The sequence below is a fragment of the Chiloscyllium punctatum genome, chromosome 8, assembly GCF_047496795.1.
Source record: "Chiloscyllium punctatum isolate Juve2018m chromosome 8, sChiPun1.3, whole genome shotgun sequence".
Classification (NCBI taxonomy): domain Eukaryota; kingdom Metazoa; phylum Chordata; class Chondrichthyes; order Orectolobiformes; family Hemiscylliidae; genus Chiloscyllium; species Chiloscyllium punctatum.
In genome coordinates, this window is record NC_092746.1 from 131,727,960 (window position 1) to 131,754,448 (window position 26,489).

At 48.4% G+C, this 26,489-nt stretch overlaps 1 protein-coding gene across 1 annotated transcript in view; it reads left to right on the plus strand.

Moving 5' to 3' along the window:
* Nucleotides 1-1,873: 1,873 nt before the first annotated feature.
* The window catches only part of LOC140480278 (fucolectin-1-like), a 30,226-nt gene continuing 5,610 nt past the window's right edge, over nucleotides 1,874-26,489 (plus strand). The window contains exons 1-4 of the mRNA XM_072574986.1: nucleotides 1,874-1,952; nucleotides 5,148-5,220; nucleotides 11,359-11,642; nucleotides 24,311-24,510. Coding sequence (XP_072431087.1) covers nucleotides 5,149-5,220; nucleotides 11,359-11,642; nucleotides 24,311-24,476 — 522 coding nt within the window. The 5' untranslated portion in view covers nucleotides 1,874-1,952; nucleotide 5,148 and the 3' untranslated portion in view covers nucleotides 24,477-24,510. The remainder of the gene's footprint in view (nucleotides 1,953-5,147; nucleotides 5,221-11,358; nucleotides 11,643-24,310; nucleotides 24,511-26,489) is intronic.

Genomic DNA, 26,489 nt, shown 5'->3' on the forward strand with positions numbered 1-26,489 from the left:
CAGGAGGTAGGGTGGGAGGAGGTGTAATCCAGGTAGCTGCGGGAGTTTGTAAAAAATGTCGGTAAAAACACAGACTGCAGATGTTGGAAACCAGATTCTGGATTAGAGTGGTGCTGGAAGAGCACAGCAGGTCAGGCAGCATCTGATGAAGGGCTTTTGCCCGAAACGTCCTTTTACTGCTCCTTGGATGCTGCCTGAACTGCTGTGCTCTTCCAACACCACTAATCCAGAATAAAATGTCAGTGTCAAGTTGGTCGTCACTAATGGAGATGGAGAGGACCAGGAAGGGGAGAGAGGTGTCAGAGATGGTCCAGGTAAATTTAAGGTCAGGGTGGAATGTGTTGGTGAAGTTGGTGAATTGCTCAACCTCCTCGCGGGAGCACGAGGTGGCGCCAATGCAGTCATCAATGTAGCGGAGGAAGAGGTGGGGAGTGGTGCCAGTGTAATTACAGAAGATCGACTGCTCTACGTAGCCAACAAAGAGGAAATAGTGAATGGACAAGATGAACAGGGGACTCTCCACTCACTGGAGCAGAAATTCCTCCATGGGCCAGATGGGCTGACTGGCCTGTTCCTGTGCAGGAACTCTGTGCCTGACATTGTGAGTGAGTTTGTACATGGCCTGAGGGAGACCTCCTGCACTCTTTAATTGTTAATGTATCAGAGGGAACTGAGTATATTAGTTCACCCATGAACTCATAGAAACATAGAAGATAGGAGGAGGCCATTCGGCCCTTTGAGCCTGCTCTGCCATTCATCACGATCATGGCTGATCATCCAACTCAATAGTCTAATCCTGCTTTCTCCCCATAATCTGTGATCCCATTCGCCCAAGTGCTATATTTAACTGCTTCTTGAATACATTCAATGCTTTGGCATCAACTACTTCCTGTGGTAATCAGTCCCACCGTCCCCTGTCATCAGCCTGGCAAACCTTCACTGCTCTCCCTTGAGAGCAAGAGCATTCTTGGTGGATGTTCTTGTGTGGCCTCACCAAGGCCCCGTGTAACTGCAACCACACATCCCCCCTCCTGTCCTTGAAACCTCTCACATGAAGGCCAACATCCCATTTGCCTTCTTTACCACCTGCTGCACCTGCACGCTGACCTTCAGCAAGTGGTGCACAAGGACACCCAGGTCCCACTGCACACTCCCCTCTCCCAATGTATACCCATTCAGGTTGGAATCTGCCTTCTTGTTTTTACTTCCAAAGTGAATAACCTCACACTTATCCAAATTATACTGTCATTGATTTGTGCACTTACCCAACCTGTCCAGATCATGCTGAAGGATCTCTACATCCTCATCACAGTTCACCCTCCCACCCAACTTGGTATCATATACAAACTCAGGCAGTAACTAATCTTCAGGATGTGGGCTCTGGGAAATGCAGCTGCTATCTGGAGTAAGAAGGCCATAGGATCAGGACAAGCTGTTCAGCCCCAGTGGGGTCTGCTCCACCTTTCCACAAGGTTCTCACTGACCTGATCAGCCTCAAAAAAACCCAAAAGAACTGCAGCTGCTGGAAATCAGAAAGAAAGACAGAAGTAGCTAGAGAAACTCAGCAGGATGGGCAGCATCTGTGGAGAGGGAAACTGAGTTAACCTTTCAGGTCAGTTCAGAATTCCAGAAAGAATTCCACAAATTCTCTCCCCTGTGAGAGAAGAAATCCCTCCTCACCTCTCCTCATGCTGAAATTATAGCAGCTGGCCCGAGACCCTCCCACAAGAGGAAACAACCTCGTGATGTCTCCCCTGGCTGTGCAGTGGTTTTTCAACCTTTGACGAAATGAGTATTTACTCAGTGAGTAATGAAATAAGGAAGAGGGCAGTATGTTTAATAGCCCTTTGCTCTGCACATCGACAGCAGAACTGGCTTACAATCTCCAAGCCCAGCGAGTTAAAAACCAATCGTGATTGAATTTCGGAACACCTGTGTGAGGCTGGTGAAAGGTAAGACATTTTCTGACCATTTATTCCCTTTGGTGTCCATGGAACAGTTGCAAGATTTTGCAAATAGCTTCAATAATGGGATAATTCAACAAATAATTGCTGCAAGGTTTGTGACTAGGGGACAGGGTCTGAGACCAGGAGAGACAGGAACAGAAGTTGGAAATGACTGTCCACAAATAGTCAGTGAGGAGTTAAATGGTGAAGTACAGACATTTCAAATAAAGTATTTAAAATCAGGGAGGTTTCTGATAAAGAAGGAGAAATGTTCTACTGGCAGGAGGGTTGGTAATCAAAGGGGCACAGGGTGAAGGGATTATCTTCCAAACAAAGGTTAAACAGACTGGGGCGTGAGGCTCTGCAGTTTGGAAGAATGAGAGGTGATCTCTCTGAATCCTATCGGGGCCTAACGGGGTCAATGCTGAGAGAATGTTGCTCCTCTTTGGAGAGTGTCAGAGAAATTTGCCCAATAAGTTAGACATCACAAAACACAGCTCAAAGTGAAATTGACATGACGTTTATTACAAGCGACATGGCAGAAGAGAAACCGACAAAGGCTGACGGTCTGAGCAGGGAGATCAGAATCCCTCTCCCCAGAGCTGAGGGGATGGGACCAGCATTAATAATAATGCTGTACAATACAGCTGATTAAGAAATGGGGAAAATACAATGTATCTGGAAATGGAGTAACCCGATTGTTAATGTCTCCTCTAAAGGGGTGAGGTGCTTCTATTGTCTTGTCCTGGGAGCAATGTCCTTGCTGATGCCTCTGTCTCACCTGCTCTTTGGGTGGCTTTCGTGATGTGGAGGAGCCGGTGTTGGACTGGGGTGAACAAAGTTAAAAATCTAACATCACCAGGTTAGAGTCCAGCAGGTTTAACTGGAACCACTTAAACCTGTTGCACTATAACCTGGTGTTGTGTGATTTTTACCTCTGTGTGGCGGTGGTACTGCTGGGTTGTGAAACTGCCCTCGGGGTTCGGGACCGCTGTGGTGCTCTGTCATTGTTAGTGGGTGCTGGGAAGTGTATTCCCTTGTCTGGGTGTGCTGTCTGGTTTGGCTTGTCAGCCTGCTGAGGTATTCTGGGTGTTTTTGGTGCAGTTTGGCCAATTTTGTTTTTGTGGGCCTATCTTGGGTTGGCAGGGTGGCAGATCTTTTCCCACAGAGAGTCTAGGGGGACAGTCTCAGAGTAAAGGGGCACCAATTTAACACTGAGATGGGGAGGAATTTCTTCCCAGTGGGCTGAGAATTTTTGGAACTCCTTACCACAGAGTCTGGATCAGTCAGGGAATCAAGGAATACAAGGAAAGCTCTGGAAGGTGGATGTGATAAATGTCGGATCAGCTACGATCCTATTGAATGGTGGGGCAGGCTCAAGGGGCTGAATGGCCTCCTCCTGTTCCTGTTTCTGATGGTCTGACCAGTTTATGGAACTGGAAAAGATCTAGAGTGGGCGTTGAGGAGTGTTTTTTTAACACAGTGAGATGTGATCTGGAACATACTGCCTGAAAGGGCAATGGAAGCAGATTCAGTCGAAATGTAAATGGACTCAAACAGGAACAAACGCAGGGCGTGGCAGAAAGAGCAAAAACAACGAGGATTCGCTCTATCCCCAGAGATAGATCCACAGAATTGTTACAGCACCTAAGGCAGCCATTCAGCCTATCTTGCTTGTACCAGCTTGTTAAATGAGTGTAATTCCCAACACCAACCTCCTGCCTTTTTCCTCATTACCTTGTACACACTATTTCCTTCCAAATATCCATCCAATGTCCCTCCTGAATCCATCGATTGAACCTGCCTGCCCACATTTCCAGGCCATAGATTCCATTCCCTGATGACTCGCTGAGTGAGAACATTCTTCCCTCACACCTCCCCCCTCCCCCACCTTGCTTCGTTCACACTTCACTTTTAATCAATGCCCCTCATGTTCTTCCTGGTACGAGCAGGAACTGTTTCTCCCTGTCTGCTCTGTCCAGCTCTGCTCCTGGTTTTGAAAACCTCTATCAGACCTCTCTCCCAGCTGCCCTCTCTCTGGGAAGAACAGTCCCAACATCTTCAATCTTCCCCCCTCATCCCTGAAGTTTCTTATTCCGGAAAACATTCCTGTAAATCACTTCCTGCACTCTCTCCAATGCATTCCCATCTTTCCTATAATGTGGGGCCCACACCCTGTACACAATACTCCAGCTGAGGACCAACAAGGATCCTGGACAAGTTCAACATCACCTCCCTGCTATTGTACTCTCTGCCTCAGTAATAAAGCCGAGGGTCCTGTCTTTATTAACTACTCTCTCCCCTGGTCCTGCCACCTTCAATGATCTGTGACATATACCACCCAGCTCCCTGTGCTCCCGTATCCCCGTGAGAATTATATCCCCTATTTTATATTGTCTTCCAATGTTTTTCTGATCATCGCCTCACACTCCTCTTTAGAAAGCATATGGTGTTTTGACTTTCATTAACAGGGGGATTGAGTTTAAGAGTCGTGAGATCTTGTTGCAGCTCTATAAAACTTTGGTTAGACCGCACTTGGAATACTGCGTCCAGTTCTGGTCGCCCTATTATAGGAAAGATGTGGATGCTTTGGAGCGGGTTCAGAGGAGGTTTTCCAGGATGCTGCCTGGACTGGAGGGCTTATCTTATGAAGAGAGGTTGACTGAGCTCGGACTTTTTTCATTGGAGAAAAGGAGGAGGAGAGGGGACCTAATTGAGGTCTACAAGATAATGAGAGGCATAGATAGAGTCGATAGCCAGAGACTATTTCCCAGGGCAGAAATGACTAACACGAGGGGTCAGAGTTTTAAGCTGGTTGGAGGAAAGTATCGAGGGATGTCAGAGGCGGGTTCTTTACACAGAGAGTTGTGAGAGCATGGAATGTATTGCCAGCAGCAGTTGTGGAAGCAAGGTCATTGGGGATATTTAAGAGACTGCTGGACATGCATATGGTCACAGAAATTTGAGGGTGCATACATGAGGATCAGTGGTCAGCACAACATCGTGGGCTGAAGGGCCTGTTCTGTGCTGTACTGTTCTATGTTCAGCATTAAACCCCAGCTGCCTCCTCTCTACCCCCTTCATCAATGTATCAGTCTCCTTTTGCAGCCCCACACTGTCCACCTCACAATTTCCAATTCTTCCCAGTTTAGTGTCATCTGCAAAGTCAAAACCAGCGATGTTGTGTTTGATTTCCCACAGGATGAAGCTGGTTTACCTGCTCGCGTTTGCCTGTTTTTTTGGAATATTGCACCTGGCAGTGAACAGAGAGCAGGTGAGGATCTGACCTCAGTTACACAATATCAAATTAACATAAACAATACGGTTAAAATACAGCACCAGGGTCCCAGGTTCGATTTCAGCTTCGGCGACTCTCTGTGTGGAGTTTACACATTCTCCCCGTGTCTGCGTGGGTTCCCTCCGGATGCTCCAGTTTCCTCCCACAATCCAAAGATGTGCAGGTCAGGTGAATTGGCCATGCTAAATTGCCCGTGGTGTTAGGTGAAGGGGTAAATGTAGGAGAATGGGTCTGGGTGGGTTGCTCTTCGGTGGGTTGGTATGGACTTGTTGGGCCAAAGGGCCTGTTTCCACACTTTAAGTAATCTAAATCTAAAAAAACACAAACATATGGAACATCATAGTGGCTCAGTGGTTAACACAACTGCCTCACAGCACCAGGGACTCGGGTTCGATTCTCCCCGTGTCTGTACAAATTTCCTCCGGGTGCTCCGGTTTCCTCCCACAGTCCGAAAATGTGCAGGTAAGGTGAATTGGCCATGCTAAATTGCCCGTAGTGTTAGGTGAAGGGGTAAATGTAGGGGAATGGGTCTGGGTGTGAAGCAGGTCGGGGTGGGCTTGTTGGGCCGAAGGGTCTGTTTCCACACTGTAGGGAATCTAAAAATATCGAAACTGACAATGTTGATTCTGGTCCCATTCATCATGTCCTCAGGAATCCTCAAAGTATTTCAGAAACAATGGAGTGCTTTGGAAATGTAAGTATTATTAAAAAGAGTCTCATAAAGTCAAAGCTTTTGATCTTGAACTTGTCAGAACACAGAGGCCAGAACTCAACTTAGGAAGGGAATATTGCTTTATTTAGCATGAGAAGTGGATGTTGATTGGTTGGATCATTAGAACATAGAACAATACAGCACAGAACAGGCCCTTCGGCCCACGATGTTGTGCCGAACTTCTATCCTAGATTAAGCACCCATCCATGTACCTATCCAAATGCCGCTTAAAGGTCGCCAATGAATCTGACTCTACCACTCCCACGGGCAGCGCATTCCATGCCCCCACCACTCTCTGGGTGAAGAACCCACCCCTGACATCTCCCCTATACCTTCCACCCTTCACCTTAAATTTATGTCCCCTTGTAACACTCTGTTGTACCTGGGGAAAAAGTTTCTGACTGTCTACTCTATCTATTCCTCTGATCATCTTATAAACCTCTATCAAGTCACCCCTCATCCTTCGCCGTTCCAACGAGAAAAGGCCGAGAACTCTCAGCCTATCCTCGTATGACCTACTCTCCATTCCAGGCAACATCCTGGTAAATCTTCTCTGCACCCTCTCCAAAGCTTCCACATCTTTCCTAAAGTGAGGCGACCAGAACTGCACACAGTACTCCAAATGTGGCCTAACCAAAGTCCTGTACAGCTGCAACATCACCTCACGACTCTTGAATTCAATCCCTCTGCTAATGAACGATAATACTCCATAGGCCTTCTTACAAACTCTATCCACCTGAGTGGCAACCTTCAAAGATCTATGTACATAGACCCCAAGATCCCTCTGTTCCTCCACCTGACCAAGAACCCTACCATTAACCCTGTATTCCGCATTCTTATTTGTTCTTCCAAAATGGACAACTTCACACTTGGCAGGGTTGAACTCCATCTGCCACTCCTCAGCCCAGCTCTGCATCATATCTAAGTCCCTCTGCAGCCGACAACAGCCCTCCTCACTGTCCACAACTCCACCTATCTTTGTATCATCTGCAAATTTACTGACCCACCCTTCGACTCCCTCATCTAAGTCATTAATAAAAATTACAAACAGCAGAGGACCCAGAACTGATCCCTGCGGAACTCCACTTGTAACTGGGCTCCAGGCTGAATATTTACCATCTACCACCACTCTCTGACTTCGACCGGTTAGCCAGTTTTCTATCCAATTGGCCAAATTTCCCTCTATCCCATGCCTCCTGACTTTCCGCATAAGCCTACCATGGGGAACCTTATCAAATGCCTTACTAAAATCCATGTACACTACATCCACTGCTCTACCCTCATCCACATGCTTGGTCACCTCCTCGAAGAATTCAATAAGACTTGTAAGGCAAGACCTACCCTTCACAAATCCGTGCTGGCTGTCCCTAATCAAGCAGTGCCGTTCCAGATACTCGTAAATCCTATCCCTCAGTACCCTTTCCATTACTTTGCCTACCACAGAAGTAAGACTAACTGGCCTGTAATTCCCGGGGTTATTCCTATTCCCTTTTTTGAACAGGGGCACAACATTCGCTACTCTCCAGTCCCCTGGTACCACCCCCGTTGCCAGTGAAGACGAGAAGATCATTGCCAACGGTACTGCAATTTCCTCTCTTGCTTCCCACATAATCCTAGGATATATCCCGTCAGGCCCGGGGGACTTGTCTATCCTCAAGTTGTTCAAAATGTCCAACACATCTTCCTTCCTAACAGATATCTCTTCTAGCTTATCAGTCCGTTTCACACTCTCCTCTTCAACAATACAGTCCCTCTCGTTCGTAAATACTGAAGAGAAGTACTTGTTCAAGACCTCTCCTATCTCTTCCGACTCAATACACAGTCTCCCACCACTGTCCTTGATCGGACCTACCCTCGTTCTCGTCATTCTCAGGTTTCTCACATACGCATAGAATGCCTTGGGGTTATCCTTGATCCTATCCGCCAGGGATTTTTCATGCCCTCTCTTAGCTCTCCTAATCCCTTTCTTCAGGTCCCTTCTGGCTATCCTGTATCCCTCCACTGCTCTGTCTGAACCTTGTTTCCTCAACCTTATGTAAGCCTCCTTCTTCCTCTTTACTAGACATTCAACCTCCCTCGTCAACCAAGGCTCCCTCACACGACCATTTCTTTCCTGCCTGATCGGTACATACATATCAAGGACACGTCGTATCTGCTCCTTGAAAAAGTCCCACATTTCCACCACATCCTTCCCTGACAGCCTATGCCCCCAACGTATGCTCCTCAAATCCTGTCTTACAGCATCGTAATTTCCCTTCCCCCAATTGTAGAAACTTCCTTGTTGTGTGCACCTATCCCTCTCCATAACCAAGGTGAAAGTGACAGAATTGTGGTCGCCATCACCAAAATGTTCACCCACTAACAAGCCCACCACTTGTCCCGGTTCGTTACCGAGTACCAAATCCAATATGGCCTCCCCTCTGGTTGGACAATCTACATACTGCGTTAGAAAAGCTTCCTGGACACACTGCACAAACACCGCCCCATCCAATCTACTTGATCTAAAGAGCTTCCAATCAATATTTGGGAAGTTGAAGTCGCCCATGACTACGACCCTGTGGCTTCTGCACCTTTCCAAAATCTGTTTCCCAATCTGTTTCTCCACATCTTTGCTGCTATTGGGGGGCCTATAATAAACACCCAACAAGGTGACTGCACCTTTCCTATTTCTGACTTCAGCCCATACTACCTCCAGAGGCAGATCTCCCTCAAACTTCCTTTCTGCAGCCGTTATACCATTTCTAATTAGCAATGCCACCCCCCCTCCTTTTTTACCACCCTCCCTAATCTTACTGAACCATCTGTAACCAGGAACCTCCAACAGCCATTCCTGTCCCTCATCTATCCATGTTTCCGTGATGGCCACAACATCGTAGTCCCAGGTACCGATCATTGTTATGCTGGAGATCCAGCAGGAGCTCAGCCTTGAACATATTTAACAACCCAACCTCAACAGGAAAGAGTTGCACAGACTCAGTCCCTCAGAGGTAAGCCAAACACCCCCACCCCCCAACGCCTCATCTGTCTCTTACATGGATAGCCTGTTACTCTAGTCCTAGAATCTCCCACACTGGGAAACAGCCTGCCCACCTGCCCACATTGACCTGACACGTCCCCAAAGAAGCTTGTATGTTTCAGTAAGTCTTCTGTCATCCTTCTAAGCTCCACTCAGTATAGGCTCAATCATGAATCAGAGAATTGTACAGGTCAGAAGGAAGCCATTTCACCAACCGTCTCTCAAAATATCTCCCCAGCTCGTCCCACTCTCCAGCCCTACCTCTGTAGCCCTTTAACTTCATCCCTTTCCAATATTTACCCAACTCTCTTTCAAACCCCCTCCATCACTCTCCCAGGCAGCACATTCCGAATCCTAACCACTCCCTGAGTAAAGAAACTTCTCCACATCTCATTCCTAGCTCTCCTGCTGACAGTCTTAAAACTGGGGCCCATAGCTGCTGTCATACCAATTAGTGGATAAATGTCAAATTATTCATCATTTTGAAAACCTCAATAAGATCACCTCCTAATTTTAACACCACAAAATGGCAGTTGTTGTAAATCAGAAGCAAAATCAGAAATTGCTGGAAAAGCTCAGCAGGTCTGGCAGCATCTCTGGAGAGAAATCAGAATGTTTCGGATCGAGTTTTGAGGAAGGGTCACTGGATCTAAAACATTAACTCTAGTCTCACTCTCCAGCCCCACGCCCAGAGTCCTCTACTTTCATTCCTTTCAAATATTCCTGAAACGTTCCTTGGAATCCCCCTCCACCACTCACTCAGGCAGCAGACTCCAAATACTAACAACTCTCAAAGTAAAGAGGTTTCTCCACATCTCACTCCCCTTGTTCCTGACATACCAAATAGTGCAAAACAGAACATTCCTTCTGTAGCGTGTCAAAATTGCTCATTGTTTTGAACACACCTCTTAATCTTCGCTGCTCCAAGGAAAGTCTCTCTAAACTTTCCCAGTATCTATAATCCTTCACTCTTGGTATCACTCTAGTAAATCTCCTTTGAACGTTCTCACAGGCTTTAACATACACTTAAACAAGTTGCCCAGACCTGAACACCATACTCCAAATGTGGTCTATTGTTGAGGTGTAACATTCCCACCTCATGTTTACACTCTAAGCCCCGAATTATAAACCCAAGGATCCTATAAACCTTCTTGAAGATTGTTCCAACTTGTAAGGCCACCTTCAGAGAACCATGCCCCTGAACCCCGAGGTGTCTCTGCTCCTGTCCTCCCCTCAAAGTTGTCCCATTGAGTCGGTATTGTCTCTCTATGTTCCTTCTCCCAAAATGCATCACCTCACATTTCCCTGCTTTGAAATGCATTTGCCAGGTGTCTGCCAACTCAACCCCTCCTCAAATGAAAATCCCTCCAGGTCCTTAATCTTTCCCAAACGGTGATTGATCGTGTTACAATGTCTGAAAGCGAAAAAAAAATTAGTCAACTACTGGAATGTTCGATTTTGGCCGATTTGAACAAAGTGATGTGGCGTTGCTGGTGTTGGACTGGGGTAGACAAGCTCGGCAGTCTCCCCCACACCAGGTTAGAATCCAACAGGTTCATTTGAGGTTTTGGAGGGTTGTTCCTCTTGCCTGGTCACCTCACAGATTAAGGAGCAGTGCTCCAAAAGGTTCTGATTTTAAAGAAAGCTGTTGGACTCTAACCTGGTGTTGTGTGACTGCTGAGCTTAACACAATGAGACAGAGGCTGTGCACGGTAAACTAGTACAATCTGCTGATGTGTAAACTACCTGAAGAACATTGGGGAATGTTTAAAGAAACATTGAACACCGTATAAAGCCAGTTTATATTCCTGAGGGGGAAAAGATCCACTTCACAGGAGAGAACAGCCATGGCCAATGAAAGAGATAAGGGGCTGTGTAAAATTAAAAGTGTAAAAATACAAACTACAGCCATCGATCCTGCTGAGTGGGAAAGACAGAGACCAGCACAGGGCTACAAAGCAGCTCAGAGCTGCTATTAAGCTGGACAATGGAAGGAAACTTACCAGGGACTTCAAAAATCACTTTTTAAAATTCACGGTTGCAAAAAGGATAGTCAGGAGTAGGATTGACCCATTAGAGACCGCAAGTGGGGATATCATCACTGACTAGGAATTCTGCTGGTCCAATCCTGCCCTTACATCTTGGTGCCTGGGTGGAACTCTGGAGTACAGAAGGTTATAGAGAAAAGGTCACTGTGTATATTCAAGAAGATCAGGTTTTAGGTTTGAAAGGCATCGAGGAGCATGAGGAGAGAGTGTGAACGTGGCATTGGGATAAGGGAATGATCATGTTGAATGACAGAACAGGTTAGAAAGGCTGAATGGCCAACTCATGCTGAGTTGTATGTTTCAATGTTTAATGTGAAGTCTTGACACTTTTCCATCAGGAGAATGTGGCTCTGAAAGGGCAAGCAACTCAATCCACAACCGCATTTGGGGGAGAAGCTGAGCAGGCGATTGATGGTAACACAGCGTCTGAGTGGACTGGTCACTCCTGCACCCATACCACACTGATGGCCAATCCCTGGTGGAGAATCAACTTACAACAACCTTACCACATCGCCACGGTGAAGATTACAAACCGAGCTGACCTGTGTTGCTATGGCCGCCTGTCAGGGGCAGAAATCCGCATCGGAAACTCACTGGAGAACGAAGGGAATTCCAACCCACTGTAACTATCCAACATGACACCTCCGTGTGGGATTGTGGGGAATGTTGGTTCAACAACTTCCATTGGGGCTCATCAGCCTGAGGTTGAGCAAGCCTGAGGCCTCAGAGCACAGAGTGGGCGGAGAGACAGAGAGAAGGGGATGAGCGAGGGAGGGGGATGAGTGAGATGTAGGGAGTGAGGGAGGAGGATGAGTGAGATGGAGCGAGGGAGGGGGATGAGGGAGAGGGAAGCGGAGGGAGAGGACTGAGTGGGTAAGGTTGAGGGAGAGATCAAGGTGAAGGAGATGATGTGGGAAAGACTGTATAATGTCTGACTGGGAGGAAGGGGAGACAAGGCTGGAATGATGGTGTTCTGAGCTCAGTGCGGTGGGGACAGAGCAATATTTCGGAGTGAGCTTCAAGGGCACTGTGGCTCAGAAGGGGGCAAAAAGAAATGTTCGATTTACACATTTTCACCAAAAATGTCCAGAATGTCTGAGTTTCAGAAACCATACTGACTGACAATCACGGGAGGAGAGGCATCTCATGTGTCATCAAAGCATGAGGAGGCCATTCAGCCCTTTGAACCTGTTCTACTATTCCATATGGTCACAGCGGATCCTCCAACTCAGGCCGCTGTTCCCACTCTCTCCCCAGACACTTCCATCCCTTTAGCCTGACGACCTGCATGTTACTCCACCTCAGACACATTCACAGGTTGGGTGTCATCATTCCCCGTGACAGAATTCCACACACTCCCCATTCTCCAGTGAGAACATTTCTCCTCATCTGAGTCTGAAATGACCCAACTTGAATCCACGGAATGTAACCCCCTGGAGCCCCTAGTCATTAAGAAATCCTTCTGGTGTTCCTGTTGTCCAGGCCTGTTGGAACTTTACTGGTTTCTACGAGATTTGCTCATTTTCTAACGACCTGTGAATATATTCCTACTTGATCCAGTCTCTCTTTGGATATCCTGCCATCCCAGGAATGGGCCTGGAGACCCTCCGCTGCCCTCCCTCCATCATTCCACAGATACTGAGACCAGACCTACACACTATCCTCCAGGTGTGGTCTCCCCAAGGCCCTGTATAACTGCAGCAAGACACCCCTGCTCCTGAGCCCCAATCCTCTCGCTACAAAGGTCAACATCCCATTTACCTTCTTCACCACCTACCGCACCCTCACACTCACCGTCACCACCTGCCGCACCCACACACTCACCGTCACCACCTGCCGCACCCACACACTCACCGTCACCACCTGCTGTTCTGACACACTGTTACCTGCAACGATTGGTACACAAGAGTCCCCAGTTCTTGTTGCACCTCCCCTTTTACCCAATATGTCCACGTTCAGAGAATAATCCTCTTCCTGTTTTTGATCCTGGACTAAGCAGCTTCCTGTTTCTCCACATGATCCTCAGTCTGCCCTGAATTTTCCCACTCCCTCAGCCTGTCCAAATCTCACTGCACCATCTCCGTATCCTGCCCACAGCTTTGCCTCCAACCCAGCTCTGTGCTGCCCTAGAAAGGGCTATGTAAACTGGTCATACCAAACCAGCAGGTACCTCAAGGTAGAGAGGAGATTCAATTTCAGCAAAGAATACCAAGTAAGATGGGGAGAAACAGAGCTCCAGGGTAGGGAACATAGCAGCTGATTGTTGAAGCCTCTGTCTGTATGTAAAGGCAAATAGATCAGGGAGGTCAAATATCATTCCCTGGCAGCCAGTACCAGGGGACTGGGGAATGGGGAATGGGGAACAACATGTCTGCTCGGTTCAATGTGTATTTTGGTTTTGACTCCTCCAAGCAAAACGCTAATAACATCTAAAACAATGTTGGGGAATCCAGGGTCTAGTGAGAGAGTGAGATTGAAGGAAATCAGCTCTCACTAAGGAAACAGTGCTGGGGTAGTGAACAGGCTGACTTGCTGACAAACCAGCCAAGGATTGCAGTGTCTGGGCCAAGGTAACGGAACCACGTGCAACAGTTCCACGTTGGCTGACAACTCAAAGCAGGGCTGGAGTATCGGTTGTGAGAGGGAGACACTAAGCCTTCAAGCTGATTGAGACGGGGGCGGGGAGGTGGGGGTGGGGGTGGGGGCAGGAACATAGTTCCTTGAAAGTGGTGTCAAAGGGAGACGGGGAGAAGGAGGTGTTTGGTACACGTGGCTTCATCGGTCAGAGCAGAGTCCATGGGTTGGGATGTCATGTTATAGCAGTACCAGACATCGGTGAGACCACATTTGGAGTTTGGCATACAATTCTAGATGCGCTGCTATAGGAGGGACATTATTACGGTGGGAAGTAACGATGCACAGGGATATTATCAAAACTGGAAGGTTCGACATAAGGAGAGGCTGAATAGACTGGGACTTTTCACCGTGGAATCTCAGAGGCTGAGGGGTGACCTTATAGAGATTTATACAATCATGAGGGGCATGGATTGGGTAAATAGGCAAAGTCTTTTCCCTGGGATCAGGGAGACCAGAACTAGAGGGCAAAGGTTTCAGGAGAGAGGGGCAATATTTTAAAGCTGAGCTTTGGGAGTACCTTTTCCACACAGAGGGTGGTGCTTGTTTGCAACAAACCGCCAGAGGAAATGGAAGAGATGCATTTGGACAGGTGCCCAGGTAGGAAAGGTTAAGGGTTATAGGTCAAACATGGACAAATGGAACTGGCTTAATCCTGGGTTGCTGCTTGTGCCTGTGCTCATGAGGGCGAGACTGGGAAAATATGACAGACAAGTGTGTGGGCTGAAGAGCTGGTGCAGGAGGCTGGGTTCCAGATGTGTGGATCTTTGGGGTTCTCTTCTGGGGAAGGTGTGACCTGTACAAATGGAATGGGTTACACCTGAACTCAAGGGGAACCAATATCCTTGTGGGCGGGTTCGCTCGCGCTGTTGGGAAAGCGTTAAACTGGGTTGGCAGGGAGGAGGGTGGGAAGCAGAGCGTCAGGTCAGAAGGTGCAGCGGTTAGTGTAAAGGTCAAGGGACTGTGAGGAAGGGCAGGTAGAAATGGCCAGAGGATGGGAGTCCAGGCAGAAAGGAAGCAATACAGAGACCAGAACTAACATTCGAAAGAGAAAAGTGAAATTGGGTGACAGGATCATATGTAAAAGATATGGTGATTGCTGGAGTCTAAAGGGACAATGGGTATCAGCACACTTTATCCGAACACCTGTAGTATTCAAAACAAAGTCGATAAACGCGTGCAATCAGTACAAAGGGATGTGAGTTCGTTGCCATGACAGACAGGTGGGTGTAGGATGGTGATGACTGGGAATTAAATATCCAAGGGGTATCGGGTCATCAGGAAGGTAAGGGATGTGGGCTCGCACTCTTAATCAAGGATGAGATTAGGGCGATAGGATTAAGGAGTAAAATGCTGAATCCATTTGAGTGGAGATCAGGAATAGAAAGGGGAAGAAGTCAGAGGTGGGAGTCCTCTGAGGGCCACCCAATAATAGTGTTACACGGGAAGATCAGGAAATATCAAACACATGTCAGATTGGAAGGGTGAGAGACATGGGGGACTTTCACATGAACATCGATCGACCAAATCAAGTCGGTAGAGGCACTCTTGAAGAGGCGTTCATAGAACTCATCCATGATAACTTTCTTGAACAGCGTGTTCCTGAACCTGCAAGGGAGCATGCAGTCTTAGATCTGGTCCTATGTATTAGAACATAGAACATAGAACAGTACAGCACAGCACAGACCCTTCAGCCCTCAGTGTTGTGCTGGCCTTTTATCCTACTCTAAGATCAGACTAACCTCCATAACCCTCATTCTACTATCGTCCATGGGCCTAGCCAAGAGTCACTTAAATGACCCGAATGAGACAGATAAAGTTAATGATCTTGTGGTTATGGATCCTCTTGGAAAGAGTGATCACAGTATGATCACATTTCAGACACAAACAGAGGGTGAAATAGTATCATGTAAAACCAGGACTCAAAGCCCTCCGCTTCTTCCTTTCCCACCGTACCAACCAGTACCCTTCCACTGACACCCTCCTTCGACTGACTGAACTGGTCCTCACCCTGAACAACTTCTCTTTCCAATCCTCCCATTTCCTCCAAACCAAAGGAGTAGCCATGGGCACCCACATGGGCCCCAGCTATGCCTGCCTCTTCGTCGGATATGTGGAACAGTCCATCTTCTGCAGCTACACTGGCACCACCCCTCACCTTTTCCTCCGTTACATCGATGACTGTATCGGCGCTGCCTCGTGCTCCCACGAGGAGGTTGAACAGTTTATCCACTTTACCAACACCTTCCACCCCAACCTCAAATTTATCTGGACCGTCTCAGACTCCTCCCTCCCCTTCCTAGGCCTCTCCATTTCTATCTCGGGCGACCGAATCAACACGGACATTTACTATAAACCAACCGACTCCCACAACTACCTAGACTACACCTCCTCCCACCCTGCCCCCTGTAAAAACGCCATCCCATATTCTCAATTCCTTCGTCTCCGCCGCATCTGCTCCCAGGAGGACCAGTTCCAAAACAGTACAACCCAGATGGCCTCCTTCTTCAAAGACCACAATTTCCCCTCAGACGTGGTCAACGATGCTCTCCACCGCATCTCCTCCACTTCCCACTCCTCCGCCCTGGGAGCCCCGCCCCTCCAATCGCCACCAGGACAGAACCCCACTGGCCCTCACCTACCACCCCACCAACCTCCAGATACATCGTATCATCCGCCGTCATTTCCGCCATCTCCAAACAGACCCCACCACCAAGAATATATTCCCCTTCCCTCCCCTATCAGCGTTCCGGAGAGACCACTCCCTCCGCGACTCTCCCATCAGGTCCACACCCCCCACCAACCCAACCTCCACTCCCAGCACCTTCCCCTGCAACCACAAGAAATGCAAAACTTGCGCCCACACCTCCCCCCTTACCTCCCTCCAAGGCCCCAAGGGATACTTCCATATCCACCACAAATTCACCTGCACCTCCACACACATCATTTACTGCATCTGCTGTACCCGATGTGGCCTCCTCTATATTGGGGACACAGGCCGCTTACTTGCGGAACGTTTCAGAGAACACCTCTGGGACACCCGGACCAACCAACCCAACCACCCCGTAGCTCAACACTTTAACTCCCCCTCCCACTCCACCAAGGACATGCAGGTCCTTGGACTCCTCCATCGCCAGACCATGGCAACACGATGGTTGGAGGAAGAGCGCCTCATCTTCCACCTAGGAACCCTCCAACCACAAGGGATGAACTCAGATTTCTCCAGTTTCCTCAATTCCCCTCCCCCCACCCTGTCTCAGTCCCAACCCTTGGACTCAGCACTGCCTTCCAAACCTGCAATCTTCTTCCTGACCTCTCCACCCCCACCCCCACTCCGGCCTATCACCCTCACCTTGACCTCCTTCCACCTCTCGCATTTCCAATGCCCCTCCCCCAAGTCCCTCCTCCCTACCTTTTATCTTAGCCTGCTGGACACACTTACCTCATTCCTGAAGAAGGGCTTATGCCCAAAACGTCAATTCTCCTGCTCCTTGGATGCTGCCTGACCTGCTGCGCTTTTCCAGCAACACATTTTTCAGCTCTGTATATTCTGGTCAAAAACAAGGATAGCTAGGGGAGGAAGAACCAGCCTTGGATAACCAGAAAAATAAACGAAGGGACACAAATATAAGGTCAGGCTTACAAAGTAACCAAGACTGGCGGGAAACAGGAAGATTGGGAAAAGTTTAAATAGCAACGAAGAACCAGGAAGCAAGCAGTAAGGAAAGGGAGGACCGACTCTGAATGCAAACTAGCGCAGAATATGAAACAGGAAGAAAAAGTTTTGAAAGATGTTTATAAAACGGGAAAGGGTGGCTGAAGTAGACGTAGGTTCCTTGCAGGATGAGAAAGGGGAATGAATATGAGGTCATGCTGAAACAGCTGAGACCTTTAATAACTATTTTGTGTCAGTCTTCACAGTGCAAGATGTGTCTGATCTGCCAAAGAATGATGTTAGGGATACAATGGAGGGTGAGGACCTCAATTCAATTGTTATCACCAAAAGGGTAGTGTTGAACAAACTTGAAGGGCTAAATATAGCTACGTCCCCTGGTTCAGATGGAATGCATCCCAGACAGCTCAAAGAAATGGCGCAAGTTACAGCAGCTGTGTTATTGGTAACTTACCAAAACTCGCTGGAATGTGGGCAGGTCCTGGCAGACTGCAAGACAGTGAAGGTCACGCTGCCATTTAAAAGAGGGTGTAGGCAAAATGCAGGTAACTACAGGCCCGTTAGCTTAATGTCAGTAGTCGGGAAAAAGCAGGAGGTTATCATTAAAGGCGAAATAGTGAGACATCTGAATGGAAAGAGTTCCATCAGGCAAATACAGCATGGATTCAGGAAGGGAGGGTCATGTTTGACAAACATCCTGAGTTCTTTGAGGATGTAACAAGTGCGGTGGGTGGAGGGGAACAGGTGGATGTTGGACACTGGGTTTTACAGAAGGTGTTTGATAAGGTGCTGCATGAAAGACTCTTCTGTTAAGAATGGGTGGAGTTGCAGGGAATGTACTAGTATGGATAGAGGATAGGTTAACCAATAGAAGGCAGAGTGTTAGGATAAACGGGTGTTTCTCTAGTTGGAGATCAGTGGTGAGTGGGGTACTGCAGGGGGAGGTGTTGGGCCTGTGACTGTCCATGATATATATAAATGATTTGGAACAGGAGACAGAGTGTAACATATCCACATTTGCTGATGACAATAAACTGAGTGGAAAGACAAACTGTGCAGAGGTTGTGGAGGGTCTGCAGAGAGATTTCGATAGGTTAGTGAGTGGGCAAGGGTCTGGCAGATGGAGTGCAATGTTGGTAAACGTGAGGTTTTTTTGTCTGAGAATTTGCAAGTAAAACTACTGGGTCAGAGTGTTATTGAAATGGTGAAAGGTTGCTGCATGCTGCTGTGCAGTGGGACTGAGGAGAGCTCATACATGGATCGCTAAAGTCGATTTGCAGGTACAACAGGGAATCAGGAAGGCAAACAGAATATTGGCTTACATGGCTGGGGGATTGAATTGAAGAGTAAGGAGGTTCTGCTGCAATTGTCCAAGGTGCTGGTGAGGCCACACCTGGACTGTTTCGGGCAGTTCTGGTCTCCTTACTCAAGGAAGCCATGATGAGAGGGAGCTGGTGTTAGACTGGGGTGGACAAAGTTAAAAATCACACAACGCTAGCTTATAGTCCAACAGGTTTATTTAGAAGCACTAGCTTTCAGAGCATTGCTCCTTCATCAGATAGCAAGTGGAGCAGGATCAGAAGACACAGAACTTGGAGCAAAGAATTACAGTGGCATACATGCATTCAAACCTCACACGTTTAACACATTGTCTGAACCGAGATATCACTTTCTTTTATAAAACCTTGACATGAAAATGTTATGGGATTTACGCATTAATGAAGTCAAACCTGCAACACTTTCGAAAAGATGAAAGACTTTACAACAATCTCGGTTATTTCAATATATTGTTTCAGTTACATCACACTGTGATCTTTTACAGAATATTCTGGGTCTTATGATCCTGCTCCACAACCACCTGATGAAGGAGCAGTGCTCTGAAAGCTAGTGCTTCCAATTAACCCTGTTAAACTATAACCTGGTGTTGGGTTATACTTGAGGAAGGATACACTGGCTTCAGAGGTGGTGCAGAGAAAGCCCACTGGAATGATTCCTGAGATGAAAGGGTTACCCTGTGAGGAGAGGTGGAGCTGCCTGGGACTGTACTCACTCCAATCAAGAAGAAGGAGAGGGGATTTTATAGAATTGAACATTAAATTATGAGCTGGATACATAAGATAAATGGAAATAAACTGCAGCTGCTGGAATCCAAAGGAGGAGGGTGAGGGACACAGCAAGGCAGGCAGTATCAGGAGGGAGAGGGACACAGCAAGGCAGGCAGTATCAGGAGGGAGAGGGACACAGCAAGGCAGGCAGTATCAGGAGGGAGGGGAACACAGCAAGGCAGGCAGTATCAGGAGGGAGGGGAACACAGCAAGGCAGGCAGTATCAGGAGGGAGGGGAACACAGCAAGGCAGGCAGTATCAGGAGGGAGGGGAACACAGCAAGGCAGGCAGCATCAGGAGGGAGAGGGACACAGCAAGGCAGGCAGTATCAGGAGGGAGAGGGACACAGCAAGGCAGGCAGCATCAGGAGGGAGAGGGAACACAGCAAGGCAGGCAGCATCAGGAGGGAGAGGGACACAGCAAGGCAGGCAGTATCAGGAGGGAGAGGGACACAGCAAGGCAGGCAGCGTCAGGAGGGAGAGGGAACACAGCAAGGCAGGCAGTATCAGGAGGGAGAGGGACACAGCAAGGCAGGCAGCGTCAGGAGGGAGAGGGAACACAGCAAGGCAGGCAGCATCAGGAGGGAGAGGGACACAGCAAGGCAGGCAGTATCAGGAGGGAGGGGGACACAGCAAGGCAGGCAGCATCAGGAGGGAGGGGGACACAGCAAGGCAGGCAGTATCAGGAGGGAGAGAAGTCAAGTTTCAGGTGTAACCTTTTTCAAGACTGGAGTGGGTTTGTGGGAGCTGCAGACAAAGGGGATGGCGGGGGCAGGATGGTGAAGTTGCGGTAGGTGATGACAGACAGAGTGTATGACCTGGTTGGTCAGTGAGAGGAATGTATCCGGTTGGTGACTGGGAGGAGTGAACGGGAGGGGGAAGGGACTCTGAAAGGGAGTCGGGAGATGGGGAGGGCGGTGATATTCAATTGGACATCTAAATGTTGAGTCGTTCGGATTGTAGTCTACCCGGGCGGAGGATGAGGTGTTGTTCTCCCAATGTGCAGTTTGGTTCATTGTGGCAATGGAGAAGGACAAGGATGGCCATGTCAGAAAGGGAGTGGGAAGGGGGATTATAGTGGGTGGTGACTGGGAGGTCAGGTCAGCCCCTGTAGGCCTGGCTGAGATAGAACATCGAACAGAGAAAAGTACAGCACAGATGATGTTGTGCTGAGGTTTAATCCTAATGTAAAATAACCTAACCTACACACCCCTCAACTCACTGCTCTCCATGTACATGTCCCGCAGTCGTTTAAATGTCCCCAATGACTCTGATTCCACCACCACCGCTGGTAACACATTCCATACATTCACAACTCTCTGCATAAAGAACCTCCCTCTGACGTCTCCTCGATACCTTCCCCCTAATATCTTCAAACTATGACCCCTCGTACCAGTCAATCCTGCCCTGGGGAAGAGTCTCTTTCTATTGACTCTATCCATGCCTCTCATTATCTTGTACACCTCGATCAGGTCACCTCTCTTCCTCCTTCTCTCCAGAGAGAAAAGTCTGAGCTGAGTCAACCTCTCTTTATAAGGCAAGCCCTCCAGTCCAGGCAGCATCCTGGTAAACCTGCTTTGCACCCTCTCCAAAGCCTCTGTATCTTTCCTATAGTATCTTTCCTTAACAACCCTATCCACTTGGATGGCAACTTTGAGGGATCTATGTACTTGCCCACCCAGATTCCTCTGTTCCTCCACACTGCCAATAATCCTGTCTTTAATCCTATATTCAGCATTCGAGTTTGACCTTCCAAAATGCATCACTTCGCATTTATCCAGGTTGAACTCCATCTGCCATTTCTCAGCCCAGCTCTGCATCCTGTCTATGTCGCGCTGCAGCCTGCAGTCACTCTCGATACTATCGACGACACCTCCAACCTTTGTGTCATCTGCAAATTTACTCACCCACCCCCCAACCTCCTCATACAAGTCATTTATAAAAACTACAAAGAGCAGAGGTCCAAGAACAGAGCCCTGCGGGACCTCACTCAACACTGATCTCCAGGCAGAATGCTTTCCATCTACAACCACTCACTGCCTTCTGTCAGCCAGCCAATTCTGAATCCAGATCGCCAAATCTCCCTGTATCCCATACCTCCTAACTTTATGAATGAGCCAACCACGGGGAACCTTATCAAATGCCTTGCTGAAGTCCACATACACCACATCCACTGCTCCACCTTTGTCGATCTGTCTTGTCACCTCCTCAAAGAACTCAATAAGATTTGTGAGGCATGACCTGCCCCTCACAAAACCAGGCTGACTGCCTTTAATCACACTATGCTTTGTCAAATAGTCATCAATCCTATCCCTCAGAATTCTTTCCAAAACCTTGCTGACCACCGACGTAAGACTGACTGGTCTGTAATTGTCAGGGATTTCCCTATTCCCCTTCTTGAAAAGAGGAACAACATTTGCCTCCCTCCAATCCTCCGGTATGTCTCCCGTGGAGAGTGAGGAGACAAAGATCTTCGCCAGCAGCTTAGCAACCTCCTTTCTCACTTCCCGGAGCAGCCTGGGATAAATCTGGTCTGGCCCTGGGGACTTATCAATCTTAATGTTTTCCTAAATTTCCAGCACATCACCTTCATCAATCTTGATCTGGTCAAGCCTGTTTCCCAGCTCCTCAAAGTTCTCATTCACAACAAGGTCCCTTTCCTGAGTGAAAACCGAAGTAAAAACCTCATTTAGAGCTACCCCTATCTGCTCAGACTCCACGCACAAGTTTCCTACGCTACATCTCTGTTATGGCCATAACATCATAGTCCCAAGTACTGATCCATGCTCTAAGTTTGTTTTTGAAGAAGGAGGCCATCTGGGTTGTACGGTATTGGAACTGTTCCTCCTGGGAGCAGATGCGGCGGAGACGAAGGAATTGGGAATATGGGATGGCGTTTTTACAGGGGGCAGGGTGGGAGGAGGTGTAGTCTAGGTAGCTGTGGGAGTCTGTCGGTTTATAGTAAATGTCCGTGTTGGGTCTGTCGCCCGAAATAGAAATAGAGAGGTCTAGATACTAAATGAGCATACTAAATGAGTATTTTGCATCGGTTTTTACTGTGGAAAAGGATATGGAAGATATAGACTGTAGGGAAATAGATGGTGACATCTTGAAAAATGTCCATATTACAGAAGAGGAAGTGCTGGATGTCTTGAAATGCGTAAACGTGGATAAATCCCCAGGACCTGATCAGGTGTACCCGGGAACTCTGTGGGAAGCTAGAGAAGTGATTGCTGGGCCCCTTGCTGAGATATTTGTATCATCAATAGCCACAGGTGAGGTGCTGGAAGACTGGAGGTTGGCAATCGTGGTGCCACTGTTTAAGAAGGGTGGTAAAGACAAGATATGGAATTATAGACCAGTGAGCCTGACCTCGGTGGTGGGCAAGTTGTTGGAGGGAATCCTGAGGGACAGGATGTGCATGTATTTGGAAACGCAAGGACTGATTCGAGATAGTCAACATGGCTTTGGGCGTGGGAAATCATGTCTCACAAACTTGATAATTTTTTTGAAGACGTAACAAAGAGGATTGATGAGGGCAGAGCAGTAGATGTGATCTATATGGACTTCAGTAAGGTGTTCGACAAGATTTCCCATGGGAGACTGATTAGCAAGGTTAGATCTCATGGAATACAGGGAGAACTAGCCATTTGGATACAGAACTGGCTCAAAGGTAGAAGACAGAGGGTGGTGGTGGAGGGTTGTTTTTCAGACTGGAGGCCTGTGACCAGTGGAGTGCCACAAGGATCGGTGCTGGACCCTCTACTTTTTGTCGTTTATGTAAATGATTTGGATGTGAGTATAAGAGGTACAGTTAGTAAGTTTGCAGATGACACCAAAATTGGAGGTGTAGTGGACAGCGAAGAGGGTTACCTCAGATTACAACAGGATCTGGACCAGATGGGCCAATGGGCTGAGAAGAGGCAGATGGAGTTTAATTCAGATAAATGTGAGGTGCTGCATTTTGGGAAAGCAAATCTTAGCAGGACTTATACACTTAATGGTAAGGTCCTAGGGAGTGTTGCTGAACAAAGAGACCTTGGAGTGCAGGTTCATAGCTCCTTGAAAGTGGAGTTGCAGGTAGATAGGAGAGTGAAGAAGGCGTTTGGTATGCTTTCCTTTATTGGTCAGAGTATTGAGTACAGGAGTTGGGAGGTCATGTTGTGGCTGTACAGGACATTGGTTAGGCCACTGTTGGAATATTGCGTGCAATTCTGGTCTCCTTCCTATCGGAAAGATGTTGTGAAACTTGAAAGGGTTCAGAAAAGATTTACAAGGATGTTGCCAGGGTTGGAGGATTTGAGCTACAGGGAGAGGCTGAACAGGCTGGGGCTGTTTTCCCTGGAGCGTCAGAGGCTGTGGGGTGACCTTATAAAGATTTACAAAATCATGTGGGGCATGGATAGGATAAATAGGCAAAGTCAGAGAGTCATAGAGATGTACAGCAAGGAAACAGACCCTTCAGTCCAACCCGTCCATGCTGACCAGATATCCCAACCCAATCTAGTCCCACCTGCCAGCATCCGGCCCATATCCCTCCAAACCCTTCCTATTCATATACCCATCCAAAGGACTTTTAAATGTTGTAATTGTACCAGCCTCCACCACATCCTCTGGCAGCTCATTCCATACATGTACCACCCTCTGTGTGAAAAAGTTGCCCCTTAGGTCTCTTTATATCCTTCCCCTCTCACCCTAAACCTATGCCCTCTCGTTCTGGACTCCCCAACCCCAGGGAAAAGACTTTGTTAAAATGTAGGTGAATTATGTCAGATTGGAAACTTAGTCTTATCAGAGGCAGGCTTGAACAATGGATTTTCTTCAATGTTCGACATTCTAGGTGTATTTGGTGACTAACATGATGAATTAAACCTTTCAGATGTGGGATAGTCAACATCACTCAGCACCAGATAACTTATACTTTCGAATGCAATGGAATGGAGGGCCAATATGTCAACATCTACATCAGAGGGAATAACAAAATCCTGACTCTCTGTGAGGTTGAGATCTACGAAATGGTAACTCCATCCCTTGAAGATTGTTAAAGGGAATCTCATGTCTTCATGAGCAGTGCTTGAGGTATTTCAATGATCTTCTATTTTCAATTCACACCCTTTGCACTTCAACAGAGAGAAAGCTTCCACGCAGACACAGAAATAAAAAGACCAATTATCAAAGCAGAAGGGGCTAGCAGTTATAATGGACTTACAGGTTGAACTTAGAAGGACCGAAAGAGAGACAGAGTTCCCACCCAGCTCACTGTTGAACACCCAACTAGCCCTGGACTGAACTAAACTGCTCAGCTAGAGAGCTGACCACTCCCCTTTCATTATACAGGTCACTTCAAAAACATGGCCACTTTGGGCTGAAGTCTCATCTGTTTACATATAAACACAAAGGCCTCTCAATACCCTTTAATCTTGGTACCAAACCAGACTAAACAGCATTCGGATTGGTTTATGACTGCTGTGAAAAAAAACAAGGAGACATTATCCTTGAGAAAAGGAACAGCTTTCAGAAAAAAGGGACCAGTTTTGTGACACAGTGGAACTGTAAAGCTGGCTAAAGATGAAGGTGTCATGTTAGCCTTTTACAAATGATCTCATCCCAGTCAAAATGTGTCAATACAAATTCAGCCCACAGCAGGACATCGAGGACTGACACCACAGTCAAGCACTGAGTGAGGGTCAGTGCTGAGGGAGTGGGCACTGTCGGAGGGTCAGTGCTGAGGGAGTGGGCACTGTCGGAGGGTCAGTGCTGAGGGAGTGGGTACTGTCAGAAGGTCAGTGCTGAGGGAGTGGGTACTGTCGGAAGGTCAGTGCTGAGGGAGTGGGTACTGTCGGAGGGTCAGTGCTGAGGAAGTGGGCACTGTCGGAGGGTCAGTGCTGAGGGAGTGCTGCACTGTCTGAGGGTCAGTGCTGAGGGAGTGGGCACTGTCTGAGGGTCAGTGCTGAGTGAGTGGGCACTGTCAGAGGGTCAGTCCTGAGGGAGTGGGTACTGTCTGAGGGTCAGTGCTGAGGGAGTGGGCACTGTCTGAGGGTCAGTGCTGAGGGAGTGGTCACTGTCGGAGGGTCAGTGCTGAGGGAGTGGGCACTGTCTGAGGGTCAGTGCTTAGGGAGTGGACACTGTTGGAGGGTCAGTGCTGAGGGAATGGGCACTGTCTGAGGGTCAGTGCTGAGGGAGTGGCACTGTCGGAGGGTCAGTGCTGAGGGAGTGGGCACGGTCTGAGGGTCAGTGCTGAGGGAGTGGGCACTGTCAGAGGGTCAGTGCTGAGGGAGTGCCGCACTGTCTGAGGGTCAGTGCTGAGGGAGTGGGCACTGTCTGAGGGTCAGTGCTGAGGGAGTGGGCACTGTCGGAGGGTCAGTGCTGAGGGAGTGGGCACTGTCAGAGGGTCAGTGCTGAGGGAGTGCCGCACTGTCGGAGGGTCAGTGCTGAGGGAGTGGGCACTGATGGAGGGTCAGTGCTGAGGGAGTATCACACTGTCGGAGGGTCAGTGCTGAGGGAGTGGGCACTGTTGGAGGGTCAGAGCTGAGGGAGTGGGCACTGTCGGAGGGTCAGTGCTGAGGGAGTATCACACTGTCGGAGGGTCAGTGCTGACGGAGTGGGCACTGTCGGAGGGTCAGAGCTGAGGGAGTGGGCACTGTCAGTGGGTCAGTGCTGAGGGAGTGGGCACTGTCAGATGGTCAGTGCTGAGGGATTGGGCACTGTCGGAGGGACAGTACTGAGGGAGTGCTGCACTGTCAGAGGGTCAGTGCTGAGGGAGTGGGCACTGTCGGAGGGTCAGAGCTGAGGGAGTGGGCACTGTCGGAGGGTCAGTGCTGAGGGAGTGGTCACTGTCGGAGGTCAGTGCTGAGGGAGTGGCACTGTCGGAGGGTCAGTGCTGAGAGAGTGGGCACTGTCAGAGGGTCAGTACTGAGGGAGTGGGCACTGTCGGAGGGTCAGTGCTGAGGGAGTGCCTGCCGCACTGTCGGAGGGTCTGGAACTAGAAGAGAACGTTTATAGGCAGATTCTGCAAATCTGCAGGACAGGTAGGGTTGTGATAGTTGGTGATTTGAATT